At 43.0% G+C, this 13,411-nt stretch overlaps 1 protein-coding gene across 1 annotated transcript in view; it reads right to left on the minus strand.

Annotated features, from left to right (window-relative positions):
• NGFR (nerve growth factor receptor) overlaps nt 1–13,411 on the minus strand; it is a 129,089-nt gene that overhangs the window by 22,366 nt on the left and 93,312 nt on the right. The window contains exon 3 of the mRNA XM_040331145.1: nt 1,708–2,067. Coding sequence (XP_040187079.1) covers nt 1,708–2,067 — 360 coding nt within the window. The remainder of the gene's footprint in view (nt 1–1,707; nt 2,068–13,411) is intronic.

Consider the following 13,411-nt stretch of genomic DNA (forward strand, 5'->3'; position numbering starts at 1 on the left):
CACTATGATGGGCTGACTCACTGGCCAGTTAAATCCTGACAAATGTTCTACGCCAGTGGTTCTGAACCTGGGACTCGGGACCCCCTTGGGGGTCGAATGATAATTTCCCAGGGGTCACCAAATCCTGGCCTGTTGCTGAAGCCCAAACCGCTCTCCCAGCCTTTTCTCGGCCGCCCAGATGGGCTGTTCCTAGAGCCCGCGGTCGCCCACTCAGCCTCTTTGCAGCCATTCAGTTCACGGCATGGCTGGGGGGGGGGGGCAGAGACTATAAGTCAGCTGACTGGTGAGGAAAGTGAAGTGGGAGGGGCTGAAGGAGACCCTATCTCCTGATTTTAGCATAGGTGTCACTGCTGCGAGACACCACACTATGAAAATTATTTTACTGTTAGGGGTCCCCACAATTTGTGAAATGTTATCAAGGGGTCACGACACTAGAAAGGTTGAGAACCACTGTTCTACACTATCCTTACTCATAAGCCTCATACACACGATCAGACTTCCATCTGACTTTTCCGTGGAGTTTGGTCCGAAGGGCATTGGCTGTGAACTTGTTCTGCATACACATGGCAGGACATTTTCAGCCAACATTCACCAAATCACGCGGTTTTTCAGCTCTTTTTCGCCACCCCTTGGGCAACATCTGCTATTGTTGTCTGATCTTTAGCATTGGTTCTGAGCATACGTGTTCGTACTTTGGACTTTAGTCCGATGGACTTGTGTACACATGATCGTACTATCCTCCATCAGACATTTGTTTGAGAGCATGCACAGTGAACATTTGTCCATTGAAAAAATAAAAACAAATGTCCGTTGGAGATTACATACGGTCAGATTGTCCGATAAAACACGTCCGTCGGACAATTGTTGTCAAAAAGTCAGATCGTGTGTATGAGCCTTAAAGCCTCATACACATGATCCAGCTTTATGGCCATAATTGTCTGATGGACGTGTTGTGTCGTTTAATCCGACCATCTGTATGCTCCATCAGACAATTGTTGGCTGAATTAACGCCAACAAAAGATGGCTGTTCATGCTCACCAGCTGTTGGGCAATAAATCTGTTACGCCGGTTTATCCCATCGTGTGTACGCAAGTTCACGCATGCTCAGAACCAATGTTAAACATCAGCCAATAATAGCAGAAGTTGCCCAAAGGGTGGCGGTAAAGAGCTAAAAAAACATGTGTTTTTTTCATCCAACATGTTGTTGGATGAAAATGTTGTGCTGTGTGTATGCAGAACAAGTTCACGGCCGATGCCCTTCGGACCCAAATCCACAAAAAATTTGGTTGGAATTTCGATCGTGTGTACGAGGCTTAATACACAATGGGGTTGATTTACTAAAAACTGGAGAGTGCAAAATCTGGTGAAGCTGTGCATGGTAGCCAATCAGCTTCTAACTTCAACGTGTTCAATTAAGCTTTATTAAGAAAAACCTGGAAGCTGATTTCTATGCACAGCTAAACCAAATTTTACACTCTCCAGTTTTAGTAAATCAACCCAATGTGTTTTTATTTCCCCCTGTGCCCCAAATCAGTATAATTTCCCCATTTGCTGTTCTGTCTGAACCCCCTGCCACAAAGATTGAACCTATGGTCACCAGTACCATGAAGAGAAAACCAGAAGACCTTTAGTTGGGCGCCACTGGTTCCTATACGCAATAAATGGGCTACGTAAATGTATACATCCCCACTATCCATTTGTACTTACCGAAACATTCTGTGTCTGAAGTCAATGTGCATTCTGTTAATGTCACCTCATCATCCTCACAGATAGTGCATGGCAGGCAGGGGTCCATATTGTTGTCGACATTTGAGAATGTCCATTCTGGGCATTTTTCACACACCGTATCCTGGTTCATGGAACAGGACAGGATCATGCCATATCCAATGGGACACGTCCTGCATGGATTACATTCTTCAGTTCGTTCATTTTTGTAGAACCCGTAGGCACAAGCACAGAGGGCATCGTCTGTTTCCACGCAGGGGGCAATCATGCGCCTGTTACCGTGGCACTCAGTGCATTCCTTGCAAGCTTCCTTGTGACTGGTGGTGTCAGAATAAGTTACACCTGAAAGAGATGAAGTTAACAATTATAATTAACCAATACAAGTGTCACAGTAATATATTTGTAGGCACAAAATGTTACTTAAAGCATAAATCCTGTACAATTAATTCAGCTCAATGCCACTTCCCCAAAGCCTACTAGTAGCCTACACTGCATAGACCAGGGGTAAGCAACCTGTGGCACTCCAGCTGTTGCAGTTACAGTTACTTCCATCAAGCCCCTGGGGGTAACTGTCAACCCCATCATGCCTCTGGGAGTAATTGTAACTGCCAACCTTGCAACGTCTCATGGGAAATGTAGTTCCACAACAGCTGGAGCGCCACAGGTTGCCTACCCCTGGCATCGACCTTCGAATACTCTTTACATTTCATGCACATTTGGAAATGTTGGGTTTATTGTGCCTCTTATTAGTGTTGGGATTAGAATTTGGTTCAAACACAAGTTCGACCCAAATTTCCTGAGTTCAAATTGATCAAACATTTCTAATTCAAATTTTGAAGCACATTAAAGTCAATGAGGAACCATTTCTCATAGTCATTTTTGACAATTTGGAAGGCTGCTTGACAAGCTATTGCCACCCAAATGCATTGAACCCTAATGGAACCCAAAGACCCTAAAGCCTTGTGTACACACAAAAAGAGTATAGAAAGAATGACTGTCTGTTTTGTTTTGCATGCTAGTCTCATATTGAAAACCAATAGGTACTAAAGTTAAGAAAATTCTGAAACGACAAAATACAGAATTTGGAAGTTATGTAATATATCATATCGTATTGTAATGTAATGTATTCTTTAGTTTCTGACCATGATGCGTGGTCATCATCACACACTTTTTTTTTGTACAAATACCATGCTAAATAGATGAAAATAGTTTGTTCTGTTATCGTAAGAGAAAAATTTTCATGCTTGTCCTGAGACTGTGATGCAGAAAATTTACTTTAAAGATGAATTTTTTTACAATACGACGGTACTAGTACCCTAACATTGTTGGCGAGACACATGGAAGCCACACAATCCAAATTTAAAAAAGTGAACTGACTTTAAATATACCGTACTTATAAAGTCTACCACTGCTGCAGATTTTGATTCTTTCTCAGAAGGTTCCACAAATTCTACTAGAGATGGTTTTATGACTGGGGTGTCCCAAAATGGGAAGTTCTTAGGTTGGTAAGTCCATAAAGGTCCATCCCCTAAAATCTTTGGAAATACCAACCCTTTAAACCTCTGCATTAAGTCTATACAATTTTTTGCAACTTCGTTGTAGGAGGTTATTTTTTTAATTTTTTTTTAGTGTATTTTGTGCGTGTACTTTTTGTGCGAGAGAGGAGCCGGACTGCAGGAGTTGGGAGTAGGCAGGCCTCCCCCAGAGGCAATCTGCCACCTTTCTCCATGCCCCGGGTGGCAATGGCGGGTGTGTGAGGGGGTCCTCCCACACAGCCCGCCCTACCTGCTCCGCTTTGAAGCCCAACGGGGCAGAGGGACTCCCTATAAGGGAGTGAGAGGATTAGCCGGCTAAGCCAGCACCGTTAGTCCTTCGCCTCTCTTTTTAGAGACCGCGTGGTCAATGTGCGTGCATGTTAGCCCAATTTCGAGTGCGTGTGTAAGTGTGGTGGTTTTTGTGGGGGGGGGGGTGGGCGTACTAAGCGCAGGCTTAATTCGCATAGCACACCCACCGGGAGCCGGGCTGAGACCACCAAACTCAATTCACATGTAGCTGAGACCAGGATCCGAACCCCTGGCTGCAGAGGTGAATGGCTTGTCAGCGCAGTGCCAATCGCGTTGAGCCACCGCAGCTCCCCGTTGTAGGAGGTTAAACATGGTGCAGTCCACCAGAAACTGCTGGAATTTGTAGTCCTTAAGCCGGTTGCACTGTATCCACTCCTTTCATTGATGGGATAAAGAGCTACTGGACCAAGAAATTCATAGATGAGGATGAATAGTGACATTGTAGTTCTACCAGGGCTGACTCATCTGTGACTCAACACTGCAATTATCCTTTCTGTAATGCAGGTCCAAGTGGTTTAGAAAACAACAGAGGACGAAAATAGGCTAAAAACATGAAATATTTATAAGCAGTGACTGTTCCATATATGATTTAGCATACACTTTATATACATAATGATATTTATATATCTCCCAACCATCTCATCTCATACTCTTCTGGGACTCCTAAATAAATTTCCACGAATACCAAGTCTGAAACTGTAGCATAGAATGTTGAGAAGTATTTGAAACTTTATTAAAATGTGTAAATATTCTGACAAATGTCCCTTCTTTTTTCAGGAATGGTCCCATATTTTGCAAACTGTCTTGGCCACCCCTCATCCCCTCCAACCGATCCTGGAATTTATAGTTAAAGAGAGACCTAGTCATCAATGACTACCTGTAATACTCTGAATCTTTCTAGATTTTTTAATACTTACTTGCAATGCCGGCACAAGGTCATCTAGAGCAGTGGTCATCAACCCTGTCTTCAGGACCCACTAACAGGCCAGATATTAAGTATTACCATAGGGAGATGCAGACTAGAAAACTGCAATCACCGAGCAGCAAATTATATCATGTGATGTATTTCAGTTATCTTGCAAACCCGGCCTGTTAGTGGACCCTGAGGACAGGGTTGATGACCACTGATCTAGAGCCCAGGGCAAACATGTCAAATTGTGCCCCCCCCCAGATGTATGAGATTTATGCATCAGCAAACCCCCCCCCCCCCAAGATGTATGAGATTTATGCATCAGCCAAAATCCCCTACTCCCCCCCCCCCCCCCCCCCAAAAAAAAAATGAGCACTAATCTGCATGCTTATCCCCTAAGCCAGTTTCCCAACTCCAGTCCTCAAGGCACACCAACAGGTCATGTTTTCAGGCTTTCCATTATTTTGCACAGGTGATTTGATCAGTTTCACTGCCTTAGTAATTACCACAGCCGTTTCATCTGAGGGAAATCCTGAAAACATGACCTGTTGGTGTGCCCCGAGGACTGGAGTTGAAAAACACTGCTCTAAGCATAAGTTCCACCTTCTCCCAATACAAATCTGCCTCCTGCTGAAATCCCTTTCCCAGCACGAATCCTCTCATTCCCCATGTGTCGACAGCACAAATCCACACCCCCCCCCAAAAAAATTACCCCCTCCTAGTACAAATTCTCTAACCTTCAAATTCCCCCTTTGAACACAAATCTTCCCCCCTCCCTACACAAATCATCTCAAATCCCTATTCCTAGCACATCTCCCCAATTCTTATTCCCTGACGACCCCCCTCCCCCAAATTCTCAACACAAAGTCCCTCCCCACATCCTCCTTGTGGTGCCCCACCCCCACCTCACATGATACCACAATGCCCAGGGCAGCCGTCCCTCCTGCCCCTCCCCTTGTTCTGACCCTGCTTACTTGTAATCTGCCAGGCTGTAAGTCAATCGTATCTCCTGCCTGAGCTCATTGCAGATAACAGTCAAAAAACTGTTATTTCTATGTATACCTCCGTCATTGTAAAGTTTGTGAAAAGTGACATGCTCTGCTTATGTACATCAATTGTATACCTGCGTTACAATGTGACAAACTGTCATTTAACAAAGGTGTCAAACTGTCAATTACCAAAGGTATTAAACTGTCAATTACCAAAGGTATTAAACTGTCAATTATCAAAGGTGGCAAACTGTTATTTAACAAAGGTGCTATTAGAAAGTAATGGAAAAAAAATGCTTTGTCACTTGACAGATCCCAAGCTATGTGTTGATTATCAGCCCTAAGCTCACTCACTTCACGGTCTAAAATTATTTGAATTCAGGTGTAGTGAAACACGTAGTTTTATCTTGAGCTTACGGCTGTTACCCCCTGTGTGGGAATGCATCACAGAATACAGCCAAAAAATCTGGAAAAGGAGCAGCCTACGCGTTTCACACTGGTTCAGTGCTTAGTCATGACTAAGCACTGAACTAGTGTGAAACACGTAGGCTGCTCCTTTTCCCGATTTTTTGGCTGTATTCTGTGATGCATTTCTATTGATTTTACCAATAAAGACAACCTAAGAAGTTTTTTTGGAGTGCGGCTGTCCATCCCTTTTGATATTTCTACAATTTGCCTAGTGCATTGCCAGCACCCTTGGTTTCCTAAGAAGTTCCTAATTGCTTATTAGACCCACCTGGAGTGGTGACTCCCTTCCCCTGCGTGGGAATGTTTAATCTGTATCCCTTTTTTTTTTAAAGTCCAATAAAAATACTGTACCAAAAAAATATTCAAATTCTTTGGCTATAACTCTTGTGTACCTGTATTCTAGACTACTTTTGGTATCAGTCCCTATTATAAATATTGGAACCCACAAAGAGGAAGAAAAGGGAGATATGGGACTTTATGATACTCTCAAAGTGTGAAAAAAAATCTGAATATAAAACCACATATTTATTGAGAACATCATTAAAAATAACCCTATAGCCTCATAACTCTTTAGGGCAGGGGTGCCCAACCAGTGGCCTGTGGAGCCCTCTGATGTGGCCCGCGACCTCCTGCTCTGGGATGGTATAGAAGACTGTTATTAAAGGTCAGTTTATTACTAAAATCACAGTGTATATTTGGACATATCTGTTCTGCAGTGGTTACTGGGCTGCTTTCAAACTGAGCACCCGTGGGTTACCTGCCCTGAGCAATAGACTTCTATTACCTGTGAGTTTGGTGAGCTTTCTGAAAGTGCACCAAACCTGCAGAATATAATAGAAGTCTATTGCAAAGTGTAGGAAAGCCAAAGGTACATTGAATTGGTAAACTGCAGCGCATCAGTGTGAAAGCAGACTTGGGCCTCTTTCACACGGTCAGTCTGACCCAATTGGACCCTTCATTCACCTCTAAGGAGTGGCAGATTGTGTTATACCTCCAATCCAATAAGAAAAAAGTATAGTATAGTGGGCTGTGTCCTTGTCTGCTCTGCATATGCAGAGCAGACACAGATCTGCCATCCACCCGCTCTGTTAATTGTTGCCCGTGACCGGTTACCAAGTCGCTTAAGTGCCCCTCGTGCTTCGAAAGGTTTGCCACCCCTGCCTTAGGGAATAGTGTGCTACATACACAGTATCACAAACTGAAGATAAAAAATATATGTTACATCTTTACATGATTGTACTCTAAATATATGATACTTTTGCTATTTACTGTTTGCCATACGGACCTTTATGTATGTCCTAGTGATCCTTTAAGACTGCAACCCCCCTGAGGAAGAAAAGTCGATACGCGTCGGACTTTGGATATGTGTAAAGGACATCATTGTATTTTCACGCTATTCTTCCATCGTCATCAGTGATGAAATGGTATGAAATTTAATGATATGATGTAACATATTTGTGATACTGTGTATGTATGTAGCATACCATTTCACAAAGCTTTCTGGGGCTATGGGGTTGTTTTTAATGATATTCTCAATAAATATGTGATTTTATATTTTGCTTATTCGTCTTCCCATCAGCAACGGTCAGGACAATTGCCTGGATCAATTAATCTGTTGATAAACTGTACTGAAATATCTAGCACCACTTTTCCCAGCAAGAAACCATATGCGGTCCACATTTGAATTCTATTATACTGCTGTCCATCATCCCCTCCATTGGTTGAGTTCCAAAGTCCGACCACCCTTGAAGCCAATTAGCCAGATTCACGTAGTTTGGCGTATGTTTAAGCCGGCGTAGTGCAGCTCATTTGCACTACGCCAACGTAAAATAGAGCGGCAAGTACAGTATTCACAAAGCACTTGCTCCGTAAGTTACGTCAAATTCAAAGTAGGCATGTAGTGGGCGTGCTACATTTAAATTAACCGTGACCCCATGTAAATGAAGGCCGTTCGTACGGCGCATGCGCGCATGCTCAGAATCACGTCGCAAATACTCAATGCTTTCGACGTGAACGTAACCTACGCCCAGCCCCATTCACGTACGCTTACGCAAACGACGTAAAATACGACGGCTGTTCCGTCGTCCATACCTTGCATGGGCTACGCCATCTTTTTGGTGGTTTATCTTCACGCTGGCGTATGTCTTATGTAAACGGCGTATCTTACTGCGAAGGGCGTACGTACGTTCGGTAATCGGTGTATCTTGCTAATTTACATATTCGACGCATAAATCCACGTACACGCCCCTAGCGGCCAGCGTAAATATGCACATAAGATACAACGGCGTAGGAGACTTACGTCGGTCGTATCTTGGCCAAATTTAAGTGTATCTGGTTTCCAGAATACGCTTAAATATACAACGGCGCTCATTCGGACTTACGACGGCGTATCTACTGATACGCAGGCCCGGATTTCCCACAAGGCCACTGAGGCCAGGCCTTGGGGCGGCAGGGCTCCAAGGGGCGGCAGTGGCATGGAGTCCCCCGACGCCCGGAAGATACAGTTAAGGGCGGTAAGTTATGGGGGAATCCGCTCGCTCGTTAACAAGTGATCGCCGAAATCACTTATAAAAAATGTGCTCCTGTCCGTCCTCCCCTCTCCCCCCCACCCCACATACCTCTCTCTGCTGGCTCTGTCTTCGGGACTCCGTCCTCCCCTCGGCCACCGAGTCTGTCTCCTGTCCCTGCTGCCGATGTACACAGTGAGAGGGGAGAGCTGTGCTCTTCCCCTCTCAGCTGTGACAGGAGTTCTAGCACAGTGCTAGGACTCCTGTTTTGGAGGTGACAGGGTCAATAAAGAGAACATGTCACCTCCAATTGCTATCACACAGGAAACTGTTTTCTCCTGCGTGATAGCAAAAAAGTTAAGTGGAAAAAACAAAATGATAAAAAATGTATAAATAATAAGAAATAATAATTAATTAATACAATAAAAAAGTAAAGAATAAGAAAAATAATAAGAAAAATAATAAGAGAATGATACAAAAATTTTAAAAAGTAAGCGACAAGCTACAAATAAATAAACATAAAAAAAGTGATAATAAAGTAAAAAAAACTAACATATTTGAACTAACCGTGCCGCACATTCTCCGTTGATTTGGGGGGGTTCGGTTGGCGGGGAGGGGGTGCATTGTGGAACCTGGCCTTGGGGCGGCAGGGAGAGCAAAACCGGCCCTGCTGATACGCCGTCATAAGTCTACCTGAATCCGGCTATATGTACCTAAATTGGTGATGACATGGTTTTCCTCTCCAAGTGGATTGCAGCCCTCCTCGTAATATCCAGTTTGGTTGCCCATTATAAATAATAGCAGACACAAATAGGAAGGCTAGCAGCCAGACAGTGCCTTTGCCCGCAGACATGCCATATTTTTATTAATAATACAGCTTGCAATTGATAATCCCCTATTATATTATGCACTAAATTGCAATAGCACGTCATGCGATATCTTTAATATTACTTTCCATTTCAAAATGAGGAGACAATTGTCTGAATTGACATTGTGTGTGGGATTGAGACTTTCTAATAAATGTTCTAATGGCACCGCGGTGCCAGGAAGAGGGAAAAATATGACCCACAGCAGGCCAATTGTGTGACTATTGTTTCACCTGTATGGGATAATGATTGCGTAGAACTGCCGTTTTTACTGTCGGGTGGCCCGAGGAAGAACAATTTATGTTGTCTGAACGTTCTTTACTAATTTAACTCTTGGGATTATCAAATAAGGCAGTGATGGCGCGCTGTACCCAGAGTAAAACCAATCAGATTTGAATTTGCTGCAGTCAAATCAGTGAAGAGGAAGTACTGATTGGTTGTTAGGGATTAGTTTGTTTTGCTTTTTGCTCTATTGAAGATGTCTAATGGGGTAATTGAAATCAAGCAGTTGTGAAACAAAATGAGGTATTAAAGTTATATACAGTGCCTTGAAAAAGTATTCATACCCCTTGAACTTTTTTCACATTTTGTCATGTTACAATCAAAAAACGTAAATGTATTTTATTGGTATTTTATGTGATAGACCAAAACAAAGTGGCGCATAATTGTGAACTGGAAGGAAAATGATAAATGGTTATCGTTTTTTTTTTTTACAAATAAATATCTAAAAAGTGTGGTGTGCATTTGTATTTAGTCCCCTTTACTCTGATACCCCTAACTAATACAAGAGATGGTCAGAGACCACAGACATGATACAAGAGATGGTCAGAGACTGCAGACATATTTCAAGAGCTTATCAGAGTCTGCAGACATAATACAAGAGATGGTCAGAAACTGCAGACATGATACAAGAGATAGTCAGAGACTGCATACATGATACAGGAGATGGTCAGAGACTGCAGACATAATACAAGAGATGGTCAGAGACTGCAGACATGATACAAAAGATGGTCAGAAACTGCAGACATGATGCAAGAGATGGTCAGAGACTGCAGACATAATACAATAGATGGTCAGAGGCTGCATACGTGATACAGGAGATGGTCAGAAACTGCAGACATGATACAAGAGATGGTCAGAGACTGCAGACATATTTCAAGAGCTTATCAGAGTCTGCAGACATAATACAAGAGATGGTCAGAGACTGCAGACATAATACAAAAGATGGTCAGAAACTGCAGACATGATGCAAGAGATGGTCAGAGTCTGCAGACATAATACAAGAGATAGTCAGAGACTGCATACGTGATACAGGAGATGGTCAGAGACTGCAGACATAATACAAGAGATGGTCAGAGACTGCAGACACGATACAAGAGATGGTCAGGAACTGCAGACATGATGCAAGAGATGGTCAGAAACTGCAGACATGATACAAGAGATGGTCAGAAACTGCAGACATGATACAGGAGATGGTCAGAGACTGCAGACAGAATACAGCAGGTAGTCAGAGACTGCAGACATGATACAAGAGATGGTCAGAGACTGCAGACATGATACAAGAGATGGTCAGAGACTGCAGACATGTTACAAGAGATGGTCAGAGACTGCATACACGATACAGGAGATGGTCAGAGACTTCAGACAGAATACAGCAGGTAGTCAGAGACTGCAGACATGATACAAGAGATGGTCAGAGACTACAGACGTAATACAAGAGATGGTTAGAGACTGCAGACATGATTAAAGAGATGGTCAGAGACTGCGGAGATGATACAAGAGACGTCAAAGACTGAAGACATAGTACAAAAGATGGTCAGAAACTGCAGACATAAAAAGGAGGTGTTCAAAGACTGTAGATATAATACAGGAAGTGGTCAGAGACTGTAAATGTAATACAAGAGATGGTCAGAGACTGCAGACATGATACAAGATTGTTGCCCCCAATTGTTTCAGTTTCACCTCTACGACCCTCCCCCCCCCCCCCCCCCCATTAACTCACTAACAGTACAGATAAAATTTTACGAAAAAAGTAACATTGAATAACAAAGCTATACTGTTTATCGCATTGAACTTGATCCCTGCGCTGATTCAAAAGAATGTTAATCACTGGAATCCAGTAGAGAGCAGTCATGGCTCTGCTGTTTGGTACACTGACGGATAGTACATGACCGCCACATGCCTTAGGAATGAAGGAGTGAAATGCTAATTTGTCCTGCATTACTGTAATCTTTTCAAGAACACGTAAAGTCACTACAACACAAGAAATACCAGTATACTCGCTCATACCCCCCAAGCAGCAACACTTTGAACATCATTGCATGTTTTAAAATGTGAATTTGTGTTAGACCACATTCTTCATTCCCATGGTTCTCAGCAGCTTCTCTTCTCTCTAAGTGGGCGCAGCGACTTTCTGAGGGTGCAGAGGAGCAAAAAGAGCAAGCTTCCATATAAGGAAATACACACTGCGGGAGCTGCCTGCCCCGGCTCAGCCTATCCTGGAACATTCACAGCTGTCTATGGATAGACAAGAATAAAAACTGAGGGCTAGTTCACACGGGGGTCTGGTATCAGAGCTTTTCAAACACCTCTTGTGTTCAGTCATTGACACATGTTTGTGATATGTTCAGCAAACTCTTTTTGATGCCTGTTGGAAGTTATTAATGTTGACCATGGCATCCAGAATGATAGACAATCAACACAGGAAACTTCTAAAAAGTGGTTGTAAAAATCTGAAATGAAAAATTAACAAAGCACATCCTTCTATAGAGTGCACCTGCCTTCATCCAGTGCATCTACTGTGATTTTTTGGGCTGCTGTCTCCTTCCTCTGCCATCCAGCACACAGCAGGTGATTGAAAGCATAAGTTGTGCATGTTTCCCTATGAGATTGTGTAGAAGGAGCACATTTTTCCCCTCTACTCAGGTCTTAGATTACACTAAGCTTCCTGCTCTATGCTGTACAGTGAGTGACATAAGATCCCCGCCTTCTTAGGCTACTTTCACACTGGAGCTTTTAACCCCCACTATCAGCCGAATAAAGGGTTAAAAGTGCCCACAATACCAATGACCAAATACCAATGACAGGGCATTATTCTCGGTCCTAATGCCCAGAGGTCTGTTTTTTTTCTAGTTCAACTGAACATCGTTTACTCCCACTGATGCTGGGGAATATTCTACTTCTGGGGACCACAGTCTAGCCCCCCTAATGTCTGAAGAACAATAAACTGTCCCTTTGTTCATAAAGTTTGGAGACTCCTGCTCTATATTGTAGTAGTCAACTGTTCTGACCTCAATCCCATTGAGATGCTGTGGCAATATCTTTAGAAGGTGGATAAAAGAAGATATCTCAAAAATAAACCACAGACTAACTGTATATTGGAACAGGCCAAATACATTCTATCCACTTCACAGGCTAGTCAGCAGCACAATAGATATGTCATATAGAGTATCTACAGATGTGCATATACAACTAAGACAATACAGTAAAACCTTGGCTTGAGAGTAACTTGGTTTGAGAGCGTTTTGCTAGACAAGCAAAGTGTTTTAATACATTTGGACTTGATATACAAGCAATGTCTTGATATACAAGTAGCGTCATGTCACAACTGAGTATAAAAGAGAAGAGAGGAGCCTCTAAAGGCCCATGCACACGATCTGACAACGACAGTCCGATGGACGTGTTTTATTGGACAATCCGACTGTTTGTATGCTGCATCGGACAATTGTTTTCATTTTTTCAACGGACAAATGTTCGCTGTGCATGCTCTCAAACTTTCCGACAACAAATGTCCGATGGAGCATCATCATGTGTACACAAGTCTATCAGACTAAAGTCCAAAGTACAAACACACATGCTGCGAACCAATGCTAAAGATCAGACAACAATAGCAGAAGTTGCCCAAAGGGTGGCGGTAAAGAGCTGAAAAACCACATGATTTGGTGAATGTCTGTATGCATACCAAGTACACGGCCAACGCCCCTTCAGACCAAAATCCACAGAAAAGTCCGATGGAAGTCCGATTGTGTGTATGAGGCTTAAGTGTAGCGATATGGTTACATTTAATGAAGGTACAACATATTGCTACACTTAGAGGCGCCTC

The sequence above is a fragment of the Rana temporaria genome, chromosome 12 (assembly GCF_905171775.1).
Source record: "Rana temporaria chromosome 12, aRanTem1.1, whole genome shotgun sequence".
Classification (NCBI taxonomy): Eukaryota; Metazoa; Chordata; class Amphibia; order Anura; family Ranidae; genus Rana; species Rana temporaria.